At 49.4% G+C, this 16213-nt stretch overlaps 1 protein-coding gene across 1 annotated transcript; it reads right to left on the bottom strand.

Moving 5' to 3' along the window:
- Positions 1–7042: 7042 nt before the first annotated feature.
- On the bottom strand, positions 7043–9386 carry LOC119282276 (sugar transport protein MST3-like). The gene is made up of 2 exons (XM_037562559.1): positions 8931–9386; positions 7043–8113 (listed from the first exon to the last, which is right to left on the bottom strand). The coding sequence occupies exons 1-2, from the start codon at positions 9384–9386 to the stop codon at positions 7043–7045; spliced, it is 1527 nt and encodes a 508-aa protein (XP_037418456.1).
- Positions 9387–16213: the final 6827 nt, after the last annotated feature.

The following is a 16213-nucleotide window of genomic DNA, read 5'->3' as shown; positions in this document are numbered from 1 at the left end:
AGGAACGTCGGCCCGAGTTGGATGATATCCTCCACTATATGGACCAGCAGATGCACCATAACGTCGAAGAATGCGGGCGGGAAGTACATCTCAAGCTCGCATAGTATCACCACGATCTCTTCCTGTAGCCTTCTGAGTTGCCTCACGCCAATCGACTTCCGAGAGATGACGTCGAAGAAGTTGCATAGGCCAAATAGCGTTTCACGGACGTGCGCGTCCATGATCCCACGGATTGCAACTGGAAGTATCTGCGTCATCAGCACGTGACAGTCGTGAGACTTCATCCCGCTGAACTTCTGCTTCGCTGGGTCTAGGTATCTGCTTATCTTCCCCGCGTAACCGTAAGGAAGTTTTACTCCTAGGAGGCAGGTGAAAAACTGCTCGATCTCCTCCTGACTTAGAGTGAAGCACGCGGGAGGGTAGTCATTTCCGGTCTTCTTGGCCTTTTTGCCTTTGCAACGACTTTCTGTGTCCTACTTCGCCTCATCATCATCATCATCATCATCATCATCATCATCATCATCATCATATATAGCGTGAAGCTCCTGCCTGATGCCCATTGATTTCAAGTCTGCCCTTGCTTTCGGCCCATCTTTGGTCCTCTCTGGCATGTTGAGCAGGGTACCAAGCAGACTCTCGCACACGTTCTTCGTGATATGCATGACATCAAGGCTGTGAGGCACACGGTGGATCTTCCAGTACGGCAAGTCCCAGAAAACAGACCTCGTTTTCCATACCTTCAGCAGCGGCTCTGGCGCCTTTCGCTTCTTTCCCGGCTCTGGCGCCTTTTGCTTCTTTCCCGGCAGTGGGCAGTCTTTCCAATTTTTCAACAGCTTGTCTACTTCCTCGCCGCTCCTCGTACACGGGCGTTTTCGGGGTTCGGTTTCACCATCGAACAGATCCTTGCGTTTCCTCCACGGGTCATCGTCGCGAAGCCACCTTCGATGTCCCATGAACACGGTTTTCGAAGACCCGGGATCTCTATCTAGCTGGCGATACGTTGTGTCATCCATGCACCTTACGCATCCAGAAAATCTGTGGACTACCTGCCCCGCAAGATATCAGTAACCGAGATAGTCGTGCACCGTCGTGAGCAGTGCGGCTCTCATAGGGAAATATTCTTTCTCTGCGGCGTCCCACGTATTGGCTGGCGTTTTCCACAGCATGTCAAGCTCCTCTTTCAGCAGCCCCAGATACAGATTGATGTCGTTCCCTGTTTGTTTCGGCCCTTCAATTAGCATACTCATGTGAATGTACTTCCTCTTCATGCACAACCAGGGGAGAAGGTTGTACATCCACACAAACACAGGCCAGGTGCTATGTGTGCTTCTCTGGCTGCCAAACGGATTGACTCCATCGGTGCTCGCGCCCAGCACGATGTTCCTTGGATCGTTCCCAAATTCTGGGTATTCGAAGTTCAATGCTTGCCACTGGCTCGCATCCTTAGGGTGACTCAGCATCTTGTCTTTTTTATCTATCTCCGGATCATTTGCGTCATCTTCTCGCTTCTTCTCCTCCCTATCCGCGTGCCAACGCAGGAGCTTTGCTACCTTAGGATCTGCGAAATACCGCTGTAGACGAGGAGTGATCGGAAAGTACCACACCACTTTTCGAGGAGCTTTCTTCCTCTTCTTGTATCGAGTGACACCGCACACCGGACATATTGTAGACTCCGCGTGCTCGTCCCGATAAATGATGCAATTGTTCATGCACACATGGTATTTCACGTGCGGTAAATCCAGAGGACACACGATTTTCTTCGCCTCCTCCAAACTGGTCGGGCACTTGTTCCCCTTGGGAAGACGTTCGTGCCAGAATGACATGTTCTCGTCGAAGCATGCGTCGGTCATTTTGTGTTTTACCTTCATCTCCAGGGCCATGAGCATTACTTTCAGGCGGGTATCCTCGGGCCTGCATCCTTCATACAATGGAGTAACCGCGTCTAACTCAAGTTGATCCATCTTGGCTTTCTCTCGGGCGGCAGCTCTTGCGTTATCCGTCTGCTTGAGAAGCAGCTCTTGAATATGAGGGTCCTGCACCCAGCCCATCGATGGTCCAGCGTCGTCTGCTCCGCCGGCATCATCATCTTCATGATCATGCCCGTCGCCTGCTCCGGCATCTTCCTCATCATCATGTCCTGCATCTTCTACATGATGACTGTGTACAGCATCACAGTCGTGATCATCTCCTGGGGATTCTTCGTCTTCTCGCTCGCCCGAGCCGCGGTGGTTGTCTTGCTGCCCTTCCTCATTTCTTGCCCGGCCCGCATGGACGACTTCGCAGTCATCTTCATCACCTTGCCACCGATAGCCATCCATGAAACCACGCGACAGCAGGTGGTCCCGCACCTGCCCGGAATCCGGGTCCGCAATAAGGCTCTTCAGCTTGCATCTTCGACACGGACATCTTATCTCCATCTCGTTCTTTTGAAGCATCTCGGCCTTCGTGGACCTCAAAAACCTATTCACGATGCCTTCGGTCATCGTGCGGACCATGGTCGCCTGCGGGGTAGAGCAAAACGATATTTTAGAACCAAACAAAAATTTGGCATGACTTTCCCTAAAAATAGGACCAAAAAGAATGCTTAATGCCAAAATTCTCGCCGAAACAGAAATGAATCAACATTCCGGCAAAATATTGGCAACTATCGCATATCAAATACCGGTACACCTCCAAACACAAACACATATGCAACACCACAAACATATGCAACACCACGAACATACATAGATCTAGCTAGGCCGTAAAAAGTGCATGTGCACATTGTTGTAAGGAGAACAACCTAAATATAGCTTCCCCCTTACTTACCTATTAAAACAAGGTAATTTAACAACTTAATTTGAATGAATCTATGGTGGAAATAAGATGAAAAAGAGGAGGCACCCGAGACAAGGAGGAGGTGGAGAGAATGAAGTGGGGAGAAAGTGAGTGTGTGGGTAGGAGAGGCTGTCCCAAATATCTTGTTGCTGCCCACTTACTAATGGCGCACCTCTTGCATGGTGCGCCATTAGTACTTACAACTACTAATGGCGCACTTAAGCAGGATGCGCCATTAGTATGTTTGGATAGGCGCACTAGTTCAAAAAAAAATTCTATACTAATGGCGCACCCACTGCCTGGTGCGCCATTAGTAGTTACAACTACTAATGGCGCACTTGGGCAGGATGCGCCATTAGTATGTTTGGATAGGCGCACTAGTTCAAAAAAAAATTTTCTATACTAATGGCGCACCTGCTGCCTGGTGCGTCATTAGTAGTTACAACTACTAATGGCGCACTTTGCCCGGATGCGCCATTAGTATGTTTGGACAGGCGCACTAGTTTAAAATTTTTTTTGATACTAATGGCGCACCCTTAGCGTGGTGCGCCATTAGTAGTTTAAACTCTAATGGCGCATCAGATTGTGGTGCGCCATTAGTATATACTAATGGCGCACCATCTTTCTGGTGCGCCATTAGTGTCAATCCCATCTATAGTCGTTTTCCTAGTAGTGCCGGCGGAGATCACCATCATCGGGCGCATCGTCTGGTTACTCTTGATCTTCGGCAGCTTCGCCCATTGCAGCAGCATCGTGCACATCGTCTGGTTCCTCTTGATCTTCAGTAGCATCACCGTATTCAGGGGGCACATAGTTGTCATCGTACTCTTCTTCTTCGCTGTCTTCCATCATAACCCCTATTTCTCCGTGCCTCGTCCAAACATTATAGTGTGGCATGAAACCCTTGTAAAGCAGGTGGGTGCGGAGGATTTTCCGGTCAGAGTAAGACTTCGTATTCCCACATATAGGGCATGGATAACACATAAAACCATTCTGCTTGTTTGCCTCAGCCACTTCGAGAAAATCATGCACGCCCTTAATGTACTCGGAGGTGTGTCTTGAACCGTACATCCATTGCCGGTTCATCTGCGTGCATTATATATAATTAAGTGTGTCAAAAATCATTACAGAACATCATGAATAGATAATTAAGTGACCAAATTAATAGAAGTTCATCATCACATTAAAACCAAAGTACATACATAGTTATCATCTAACAACATAAAGCTCTGCAGAGCATCTAAATTAATTAAACCATATACTGAAACTATGTAAAACATTCAATGCGAAAACAAATGCGATCATAATCGCAACCAATGTAACAACTGATCCAACGGCATAATGATACCAAGCCTCGGTATGAATGGCATATTTTCTAATCTTTCTAATCTTCAAGCGCATTGCATCCATCTTGATCTTGTGATCATTAACGACATCCGCAACATGCAACTCCAATATCATCTTCTCCTCCTCAAATTTTCTATTTTTTTCCTTCAACAAATTATTTTCGTCTTCAACTAAATTTAACCTCTCGACAATACGGTTGGTTGGAATTTCCGGTTCAACAACCTCCTAGATAAATAAAATCTATGTCACGTTGGTCGGCATAATTGTCATAAACAATAAATGAACCAATAGTTATGAAAAGATAATATATACCACATCTGAATCATAGACAGGACGGGGGCCGACGGGGGCGGATACCAAAACCATCGCACTATATAAGATGCAATAATAAAAGTAAGAAAATTAAGATTTTTTTTCCTTTCAGAAAGAAGATAAGAACAAGAGGCTCACCACGGTGGTGCCGGCGACGAGATCGGCGCGGGCGATCGACGGCGATGAAGACGGGGACGGGATGTGACGGACCGCTAAACCTAGACAAATATTGAGGAAAATGGAGCTTGGAGGTCGAGCTTGGAGAGGAGAAAGCTTAAGTAGTGTGGCTCGGGCATTCCATCGAACACCTCGTGTGCATAGTAGGTGAGCTAGAGCACCACAAAGCTTTCCCCTCGCCGGCCACGAAAAACAGAGCACTGGGAGTGCTCTGCTCGCGGGCGAGGGGTAGATATAGGCAACTAATTGATCCCGGTTCGTGCCACGAACCGGGACTAAAGGGCATCCTTTGGTCCCGGTTCATTCCACCAACCGGGACCAATGATGGTGGGCCAGGAGCGAGGCCCATTGGTCCCGGTTCGTCCCACCAACCGGAACCAATAGGTCCTGCCGAACCGGGACCAATGGCCCACGTGGCCCGGCCGGCCCCCGGGGCTCACGAACCGGGTCCAATGCCCCCATTGGTCCCGGTTCTGAATTGAACCGGGACTAATGGGCTGACCCGGCATGGACCATTGCCCCCTTTTCTACTAGTGTAAGTTTGGGACGAGAATTTAATATCATATAATCATATGATACAAGGTTCCACTTGATACTTCAAATTCATTGATAATGATATTTCTTCCTATTCTGATTTTAGCATTTTTCACCAGATCAATTGATACGACAAGGAATGACATATCAGGCATGTTCTAACTTGAATTTGGCCTTTTAGGTTTGATCTTATCTTCGAGAGACTTATTTGGTGTTGATGATAGTTGTAGCATAAAATATTATGAAGTGTATATTGACCTTCTAGCAAAATCGATAAGATTTGATAGTCCATTTGCGTCAATGCTCAGAGGGTGAGATCTGAGATGTATTTCTCCCTGACCGGCATGGTACACAACCACACAAGCTGATCGGACGACGTGCACGACTGCCAGGTCCCTATGTGGCCTTAGGACTCGCATAGACGGACTGCCGGCCCAATGCGCATGCAAATGTAGGTGAAGATGGCATTATCTATCGGTCCCGAGCGATGTTTATTGGGCCAGTCAGATAGAGACATGAGATTTTTTTTCCCGTTGCAACGCACGGGCATGTTTGCTAGTATATATATATTCCGAGATCCCAAAACAATGCCTTCGCAAGACCATTGCCAGATACAAACAATGAAAGCCAAACCTTGGGCTTTCACCCAGGAGATCACGGCTCTGAACTCGCGAAGCACCGCCAAAAATGTTGTTCACCTTTGTTGCCGCCCCCTCCTGCCAAGGCCACCACTGCAAATGCGCAATACGTGACACATAGGAAAATGCTGCCAGTCTTCAACACAACCAAAACTCCTATCCGCTATTACAAGTCTCTGATCGCAGCCACCATGACTTTTTTCACTACATGTTCCATGGCACCGACAAGACAGTGAAGCTTCGCGCCACACCCTCATAAAGCCTCTCTGGCTGAAGATGAGGGCACTCCCGACCGGAACAATTCCGATCTAGATATCGAGTGATGCAATGCGCCAAAAGCTATCCAGATCGAGGAGGCCAGCATGAAGCAGATCGAAGTTATGGAGCTTGAAGAATAGCAGGGCCAACCACCGCTGGGCTCCCCTGGATCCCGATGGCCGGATCTGGGTAGTGCCACGCCTAACATCCTCCCCCAATGCATCCCCAAATGGCCACGAAACCGGTAGCCGCCGCCACACCCATGTGAGGACGTGAGGCCTGCCACCGGTCACCGGGATCCTGGGCCCCAGTGCGCGCCGATGCATCTCCCAACCTGCTGTCCTAGCTACAGGAGGGAAGCCGCCGCGGGAGAGAGCCTGGCCGCCGCTGTCGGCCGCGAGGGCTTCACCAGGGGGCGGCGCGGCGTGAGGAGGGGAAAGAGCGGCGCTGGTGTGTGGATTGCTGTCCGCGGCCGAGTCGCCCTGGGCCGGGTGTCGCGGGAAGAGCCTTTTTTCGCGGACGGGTCGAGCCGATCGATTGGTTATGATGCGCTCTTCTTCCATAATATCCTTTACAAACATGCTTGGCTAATACACCATTAGCAATGGTTAGTTTACTCTGACCATACAAGAGAGAATATCAGCGGCTCAGTGCTAACACGCCTTAGATGTTTAGATGTTTTGAGAAAGGTTAGGCGCCTAAGATTTTGGGAATAAGGGAGTATGTGTTGAAGATAAAAATATATTATTTTGATGCTCAAAATGTATGCATTAGTGTAAAGAGAAACAGGAATTATACCATCGAATTTACAGCCGCACACCATTCAAATCCAATAACTTTATTAACAGACCCCTGAACGTACTTAAAGGTAATAGGAAGAGGTTTTTGAGGGAACTATTGAAGATGCTGTAATAGGATATTGAACGTGGTTGTTGTCATCTACAATTATTCATCTCCATTCAAGGCTCTTGAACGTGGATGTCGTCATCTCCGACAAACCTGCTCCAGAACCAGTGTCCCTTCCAGACGAGCACCATCTCCTCGATGGGTACGTTCTTGGTCTCCGGCAGGAAGAGCGCGACGAAGACGGTCATGACCACCCCCCATCCGGCGAAGAAGTAGAAGAGCCCGAATTTCATGTGGCAGAGCATCGTGAGGAAGGCCTGCGCGATGACAAAGGTGAAGAGCATGTTCACTGATACATTGATGCTCTGGGCAGCCGACCGGATCTCCAGTGGGAAGATCTCGCTCGGCACAAGCCATCCCAGCGCACCCCACGACCACACGAAGCCCGCCACGTACAGGCAGATGAAGAGCACCACCGCCGCCGCGTAGCCTTTGGGCATCTCTCCAACGCCGCTCGTCGTGAACCTTGCCGCGATCAGCGTCCCCACCGCGAGCTGAGACACTAGCATCTGCGCGCCACCCTGCAGGAACAACTTCCGCCGCCCCAGCCTGTCGACGATGAGCATCGTCACCAGCGAGCCAAGCACGAGGACGCCGCCTGTCATCACTGACGACACGAGCGACGCGTCCCCTTTAAAACCGAGCGTCTCAAAAAGCACGGGTGCGTAGAAGTTGATGACGTTGATGCCAGAGAGTTGTTGGAAGAAGGGGATGAGCACGGCCATGGTGAGCTGCGCGCGGTACTTGCGCATCAGGATGTTGCGCCAGGGATGTTGCACTAGCTTTGACACCTCCCTTGCTGCCACCAGGTCCGCGTACTCTTGGCAGATGTCGTCGGTGCCACGAATACGGCGTAGCATTCGGCGGGACGCCTCTGGGTGACCTCGCTCCATCAGTGAGTTGGGGGTGTCAGGGAGGAAGAGTGAGCCGAGCGTGATGACCGCCGCAGGCACAGCCGCGAGCCCCAGGCTGAAGCGCCAACCATGGCCGCCTTTGATCTTGTTGGTACCGTAGTTGATGAGCTCTGCTGTCAGGATGCCGGTGGTGATCATTAGGTTGAAACCGGTGCCGAGCATGCCGCGGAGACGCGCCGGTGCCATCTCCGACATGTACAACGGCACCGACTGCATGCATGCGTATCAAAGTAATCAATCAATTGTACTTTTACACACTTCATTCATCATGTGTACTCACTATATGCCCGAAATTATGTGGCGTGCACATACTATTGGATGTTTTTGACTACATTCACCATCAATATATACTTTCATAGTTTCTTGCACAATTATCGATTTATTTCTGCGCATGGTAGTGCAGTGGGATAGACACGGACGAGATACTACAAGACATCACCTAGCACCTCCTCAGTTCATGCTTTTCTTTTATACTATTTTTACTACTTCAAAAATTGTCAATGGGACTTTCTGTTTAGTTGGTTTTCAATCTATATATCTTCCCCGTTGGTCCATGTATACCTAATCAAATGAAATAAAGAAATGAATGTGCCCCATATATGTCTCATTCTCTTCCCATTTCTGCGTTCGTACGTGTTGATGCAACTGTTAATGTAATTAATCAATAACTACTCTATGCGTATCAAAATATAAGGTGTTTTTGGACACTATCGTAGTGTTAAAAAAGTTCTTACATTAAGTTACAGAGGTAGTAAAGACACAAACGAGTGACGCAGAACAACAAAGCAGTCAAGCTCTTTGAAATTTCTGGCTTCAACTTGGGCGATATATATTTGCATGTGGCGGCATTTTGATGTGACCTTTAGGGAACATATATTTGCATACGGAACTGTGATGTGACCTTGATGACGACATATATTTGCATACGGAACTGTGATGTGACCTTGATGGCGATATATATAAATATATTTGCACACGCAACATCTCATCTCATGCAAAAAAGTCATTGGAGTGAACAACCTCGTACCTGATTGGCGAAGCCAATGCCGACTCCGAGCAATGTGCGTCCAACGATGAGCATGGCAATGTTCTGCGCGGCGCCGTTTAGGGCCGCTCCCACGAGAAAGGCGAAGCCGCCGGCAAACATGGACCACCTGCGGCCTAGGAGACGGGTGACGGTGGAGGCAAAGAAGGAGGCGATGAGGGCGGCGAGGTAGAGCGAGGAGGTGAAGGCCTGTAGCAGCTGGTTGTCGTACCGGCAGTACTGGTTGCTCTTGCTCGCCTCCTGCTTCTTCCAATACACCTCTGGGAAGAACTTCAAGAGGAACGGGTCCATGGACGTGACGCCGCCTGAGATGCCAATGTCATAGCCAAAGATGAGGCCGCCGGTTGAGGCGACGATGCAGGTGAAGACGACGTACAGGGTGAGCTTGCCAGGGTATGACTTTCCACCGGCTGTGTTCATCATGACGCCGCCGGCCATGGTTGATCGAAGCTAGGGATGGTCGGATTGGACGAATACTTGCTAGCTCACTATTAAGGATGGAATATATGATGCCAGCATGCCACGGAGGAGAGGGAGCGCAGCTCAATCTGCTTATATCAAGGACAAAGCTTATAAAATTGTGCTCCTCGAGAATGGGCTGGGCTACGTACTCCCACCTGGCTTAGGCCGAGTTCGGTTTTTTGGATTAAATCCCAACAGTGAACTAAGCCCTGTAGGGACTGAGTGGATCCGCTGTCCAATTACTCTTTTTGAGACCTTTTACAGTACATCAAAGATAAATTAGCCGTCCATTTAAGTCTGACGAACGCAGCAGATTGTCTGATACTACAGCATGATTTGGGTAGTATATTTAGATCTTCGGGGTATTTTGGGTACTAATCAAATCAAAACTCAGGCAGCCCAAGGACACACCGAGCTACCGGAACAAAGCACTACCCCGACGGCCGAAGATATGCCGACGGCCCCTGTTGGCCTACTCCGGGCTATGCCGACAGCCAGGTCCAGGCCGTTGGCGTAATAAGGCTGTCGGGCTTTCCGTATGTATGCCGACGGCCCCCGTCGCCACAGAAACACTGTCGGACTATCTATGCGTACGCCTACAGCCGTCGTCGGCATAGCTGTGGGCCCGACGACCCCTCCCGTAACCGACGGCTAACGATGTTTAAACTATGCCAACGGCAGAGACGGATGGCCGTGGGCATTGATTAGCACGCCATGTCATTGATCCGAAGCGGACCGACCAGCGTCTATGCCAACGGCTGCCATCGGCATAGCCGGCCATCTACCCCTGCAGCAGCTATGCCGACGGGGAAACGACCGCGTCGGTCCACATGGAGGGGATCTTGCTGTGGGTTTGGTCGGGACGTTGCTCCAAAGTGTTCGTATGGGCTGACCTAACACAACCGGGTGGAGAGGTTCACTGGTCAAAGCCTGTCCGTGGAAAGTTAAAGGGCTAGATCTCGTAGTCAAACACTACAGGGTTAGGCGGGGGCGGGGCCCTGGGGGGTAGCAATGCCACCGGAGCGTCGCACCGGGCCCTCATACATGTCGTACGGTGTGGTGGCATGTCTGAACACTACAAAAAAACATCCGTGACATTTTGGGCCGAACGATTTTTTTTTGTCATACTTATGACACTTCTATGACGATAATTGTGACAAAACCCGATATCATCATAGATGTGGTGGGCTCCTACTTCTATGACAAAAATCATGACAGAAACTGGGCTTTTCATCCTAGGCGGGCCGGAGACGCAGCTGCATGACATTCTTTGGGCCGTCCATGACGGAAAAAACCATGATAGAAGCGAGGGCGAGGAAAATATCAGGGTGTTCCCGGTTACGGTGGGTGGTCGGGGCTGAGCGATGCGCGTTTCTCACGTACACGTACGTGCGTGGGTGCGACGCGTTGGGCTGTAACTGAAGCCGAGCGAGGCCTTCTCCTATACTGAACCCGAGCGATTGCACTGCAGGCTACGCGTTACTGAACCCGAGCGATCGATCAATGGCTGTTTACTGAAACAGATCGAGTGATTCCTTCGCTACTGCTGCTAACTGAAGCCGATCGATGCTGTCGCTGGATGAATGGTGAGTGTTGCAGGGGTGGGTTTGGATGAACAGTGAGCGGTGGGGGTGGATGAACAGGACCCCGTGGTGTTGCCTCTGGATGAACAGGACCCCGATTGATCGAGCCGGTTGAGGTTGGACGAACAGGACCCCGTGGAGGGCTGGATGAATAGGACGACCCCGTGGAGGGCTGGATGAACAGTAGATGGTGGAGGGGTGGATGAACAGTAGCCCGTGGAGGGGTGGTTGAACAGGAGCCCGTGGAAAGGGGTGGTTGAACAGTAGCCGATGGAGTAGCGCACGGTGGAGACTGGATGAACAAGAGCCCGTGGATGAACAGATGCAGGTGAAGGCTGGAGGAGATCGACGGTGGATGAACAGTAGCCCGTGGAGGCTGGAGGAGGTCGACGATGAAGATGAACACTATCCCGTGGAGTCTCGTTTTGCGGTACGCCACTCCCCTCCCGCTGAACAGGACCCCCGTTTCGACCGTAGCTCTCCAACTCAAGTCCATTTCCTTCGTTTTGCGGTACGCCACACCCCTCCCGATCAACAGGACCCCGTTTCGACCATAGGAGGTCCAACACAAATCCGTTTCCTCCGTTTTGCGGTAGCCAGACCCCTCCCGATGAACATGATCCCATTTCGAACGTGGCCGGTCGAACACAAGGCCATTTCCTTCGTTCTGCGGTACGCCAGGCCTCGTTTACATCGCCTGTTCCGTCCAAGCCATCCTGATGAACACGACGACGCATTCCGTTCCAATCCAGCCGGTTGGTTCCCCATGAACACGACGATGACGTTGTTTCTCTGTTTCGACCCAGCCATGTACACGAGCCCTAGCCGTACGTATGCGCGAGTAGGCGTTGGAGACCCCGCCCGTATGTACATACGTGGCCATATTTCCTTTCTTGCACCCTGGCCGTTGTACGTACGTGTACATGCTACATGCGCACCTCTACTACGACACGTGCACGCCTCTACATCGACCAATATGTACGTACACGTTCGCGACCAGAATGAAAACGCTACGTACGCTTAGGTCAGGTGGGTCCTGACTGTGAGGCACTTCTTTGCGTGCGAAGATGTAGCTGGTGGGTCCCAGCAGTCAGGGGGCAAATCGTTTTTTTTTGCCCGGATGCACTTCCTTGCATGCGAAGATGTAGCTGGTGGGTCCCAGCAGTCAAGGGGGAAACGTTTTTTTCGTGAAATACGGTGGCCCGTCCGGTGGGTCCCTGCTGTCAAGTGGAGGAATAATTATTTTGCACGTAATAAGGAGGCACTTCCTTGCGGCCTCCGTGGACCCAGCTGTCAGCCTCTCCACGTACAGTACTCTTCTGATGGAAGTCGTTCCTTGACCACGTTGACCACACCACGCCGAGAGCACCAGGGCGGTGGACGACGGCGAGGCCTAGGAAGGGGACGACGCAGAGCCGGGGAAGACGCGGCAGTGGAAGCCCGCGCGGAGAGGAGTACGAGGGTTCACTGGTTCGGCTACGGTGTGAGGCTGCCGTCGCCGCAGGGCCTGGCCAGCGGTGGGAATAGTAGGGGCGGTAAGGCCTCCGCGGCAGCACAGCCGGCCACGGGAGGCAGGAGCATGTGGCCACCAGAGGTTGAAGAAGCACTACGGCCGTTGGATGGACATTATACGGTCATTGGAGCTAGAATCGTTCATATTGACTAAGTTGACAAAGCCCTCCATCCCCGTCAACTTAGTAGACCCACAAGTCAGCCTCCCACCAAGGTGGGTTCCAGCTAGCAAGGGGAGTATTCATTTTTTTGTGCGTAATAAGGAGGCACTTCCGGTGGGTCCGAGCTGACAGCGGGGGAACGTTTTTTTCGTGAAATACAGAGGCCCTTCCGGTGGGTCCCAGCTATTAGGTGGAGGAATCATTATTTTGCGCATAATAAGGAGGCATTTCCCTGTATGGGCCCCTACTGTCAGCCTCTTTCGATGGCTGTTGTTTGTTTAACATGTTGACCTCGCCGCGCCAAGAGCACAAACACGATGGACGAGGGCGAGACCCAGGAAAGGAACCACCCGGAGCCGGCGAAGTCACCGCAGTGGATGCCCACGCCGAGGGGAGTACGAGCGCTGACTGGTCGGCTGCGGAGTTAGGCTGACGTCACCGGAAAATAACAGGATGTGTGGGTAGATAGAGGGATGGCCTGGCGGCAGCACAACCAGCCACGAGAGGAGGGAGCAGGCAGTCCCGCCGGCGCTGGTTTGGGTGGCTGGAGCAAGAAGATCAGAGATTGAAGAAGCATGGCGGCCGTTGGATGGACATCCAACGGTCACTGCTGTGCGTTGACTAAGTTGACAAAGCCTTGCGTACGCATCAAAAAAAATTAGGACAACGTCATCGTCAACCTAGTAGGCCTAGAAGTCAGCCTCCAAATATTTGGAAAACAGCATAAAACCCATTAGCCATTATTTTCAATAATGTACAGCCCATTTGCTAATTCTTAAGGATATTTGAAGCCACATATTCTTTTTATTAGCATCACACATCATATATTCTGGGCACTGCAAAAAAATTCAACGAAATTTTTAATATTTCGGTGGGGTCCGAACTCTTTTAATCAGGAAATTTCGAGTCACATTAAAAATATTTTTCAAAAAAATTATATCAAAATAAAATTCAAAAAACAATTCTCTGCAAAAATGAATGAAATTTAGAATCTTAACTAGCAAGATGCTCGTTCGTTGCACGAAACATGAAGATGCATTTGTATGAGTAGTTTGTCTTGTGGGTGAAAAGATGATATTTTAATGTAATTGCCAGTTGGCTTTAGTTTTTATAAGAGTAGAGAGTAGAGAAATAATGAAAAAAATGATATTCTAATGCAATTGCCGGTCGGCTTTGGTTTAAAACTTTGCAGCCCATTTCTTACAACTTATAGCCCATTTTCTGGGGAAGCCCATTTCTTACTACTTACATCCCTCCTCGTCTTGAAAGATTTGCAGCCCAGTAGGGCTGAGAAAAGCAAGTAGGCCTCGGTTTTGGTATTCTCCAAAAAAAAAGAACTGGGCTAGCCATTTTTAGAAAGAAAAAATATATCAACTGGGCTCGTCATGCGCTTAATAAAAGCGTAAGCGTGGGCTAGACGGGCCACAGCCCCCGCACAACGCGCAGTTGAGCTCCGTCTCTGAAACTAAAAAACAACTGGGTGAGCTACTGGGTCCCGTGTTATCCGCTCATTGTTTAATTTTCTCGTTTATTGACTACATTGAAAATGGCGTGGGACCTAGTTGTAAAACAATTAGGAGGAAGTATTTTTTTGGCTTGTAATAACGAGGTACCTGCTTGCAAAATGCAATGACCCTGGTGGGTCCCTACCGTCAGCTTCTCCACATACAGTCATCTCCTGATTCCTCTTGGTTATTGACCATGTTGACAACGCCAGATGGCGGTGGGCATAGCCAGCGAACCAAGGCGGAGAACGACGTTGAGGCCTCGGACGGGAACAAACAGTAGCCGTGGAAGATGCGGCAATGTAGTGGCAGGTGGAGGGGAGTACGAAGGTAACAACATGCAACTGAAGCATACAAATGGTACAAAAAGCCCAAGGATTAATTGTTCATCAAATTTTTAGACAAAACCCAGATTGAACATGGCAGTAACATCTAACCCAACCACTCTTTTTTGCAGTCACAAACAAATGGATCGGTCTGATCCATAAAATCAACATCCTGTGCAAAAAAATTTATTTTAGGATGTCTACACCTTGTTGTAAATAGAAGCCGAGCACGTTTAGAAGCCCATTTGTCACCCTAAAACTTCTTTTTTGCTGTTCAACATGTCCGTCCGTGAGAAATCTCTTGCGGTAAAAATTAAGCCTCATGGACAATAGTAACCTCGCATTCAACAGGAAGAATGTGACAAAGCTTCTGTTTGCCTGGTTGGATGCATATCCTTCCATCGTCATTGTCCTCAAACGAATGTCATGAGAACTAAGAAAATCCTGGTTCTTATTACGCCACTAGTTGGTTATATGTTTTGCTCCATGTGGTTCTGGCTAAGTAGACATGAAGATTGAAAATACTTAAGGTCTGGAAAAAGAGTATGACGAAAGAACGACAGCTGAACACTTAATTCTAGTACAATATATATGGGCTTTCAATGTGCATGAAATCATCACCTCTATATATAAATTCTCCAGAGATCGAAAGCATCGCAGCAAGCCAATAATTATGTTCAGATCAAAACTAAACATTCTGATATATATATATATGATCTTGACAGAATCCAGCAGCATTGATAGGCTATCGACGGACGAACTCTTCATTGAGCATATAACATAATATTAGTACCCAAAGTGTACTCCAAGATGATATAAAACTTATGCGCACAAATGAAAAATGCAGCTTATGATTACAAATGTGTAGATGATAATATATGGTACCTGAAAAAGTGAGGATCCAAACACCAACTCATTGTGATCATTAAATGAGTCATGAATTAAACCCAAGGTCTTCAGTTTGGGCGTAGAGACGACAGCTATTTGTGAAGGTCTATAACAATTATCAAGGAGCAACCTTTGAAGTGAAGGGGCATCTTCGATGATGAGCTGCTGTCCTTCAAAACAAATTCCAATGCTTTTAAGGTGAGGAGATTTTATTTGGAGACAACTGATACGGGTTTGTATTCCCAAAACAATCAGCAAGCGCTCCAGGGCAGGGCAACTGGAGTGGATGATATTGTGCAGTGAGGCCTCCGACAGATAAACCACCACAAGCGAAAGTTTTTTAGCAGTGGGAGTCGAAGCATTTGTACCAGGTCGTCTGGTAGATGGCACTGGGTAAAGGTGGTGGTGTGGAGAGAGGAGGGAAACCGCGAGATGGACAATAGTGGTGTGGGCACGAATTCTTGGTGTGTTCATGGTATGAAACTTTTGTGGTAATGGTACAACTCAAACTGCTGGAGTTTTCCGAATTCAGCGGATGTCAGCCAAGTGTCCACCGTGCCAGGTATGGACAGCAGGTAGCGTGTCGGTATGCAGAGGCATTGAACGGGGCCCTGCTGGTGAGAAGAGACGATGGCTCTGAGGAGATCAAATTCAGGAAGGACGGATATCTAACGACAGTCGAGATTGAGGGGCGCGGTGCGCCATAGAGGGCGCCACCGAGTTGAGAGGACTTCTGTGCGGCAGCAATCCTTGGTGGGGAGAAGCGAGATGATCTCCTCAAGGATGATGTTCGGGAGATCGCTGAAGCGATCCACCGGAGATTCTACC

The sequence above is a fragment of the Triticum dicoccoides genome, chromosome 3B (genome assembly GCF_002162155.2).
Source record: "Triticum dicoccoides isolate Atlit2015 ecotype Zavitan chromosome 3B, WEW_v2.0, whole genome shotgun sequence".
In the NCBI taxonomy this organism is placed as follows: Eukaryota; Viridiplantae; Streptophyta; class Magnoliopsida; order Poales; family Poaceae; genus Triticum; species Triticum dicoccoides.
Note: the sequence above shows the minus strand (reverse complement) of the source record. Positions and strands in the feature narration are given on the sequence as shown.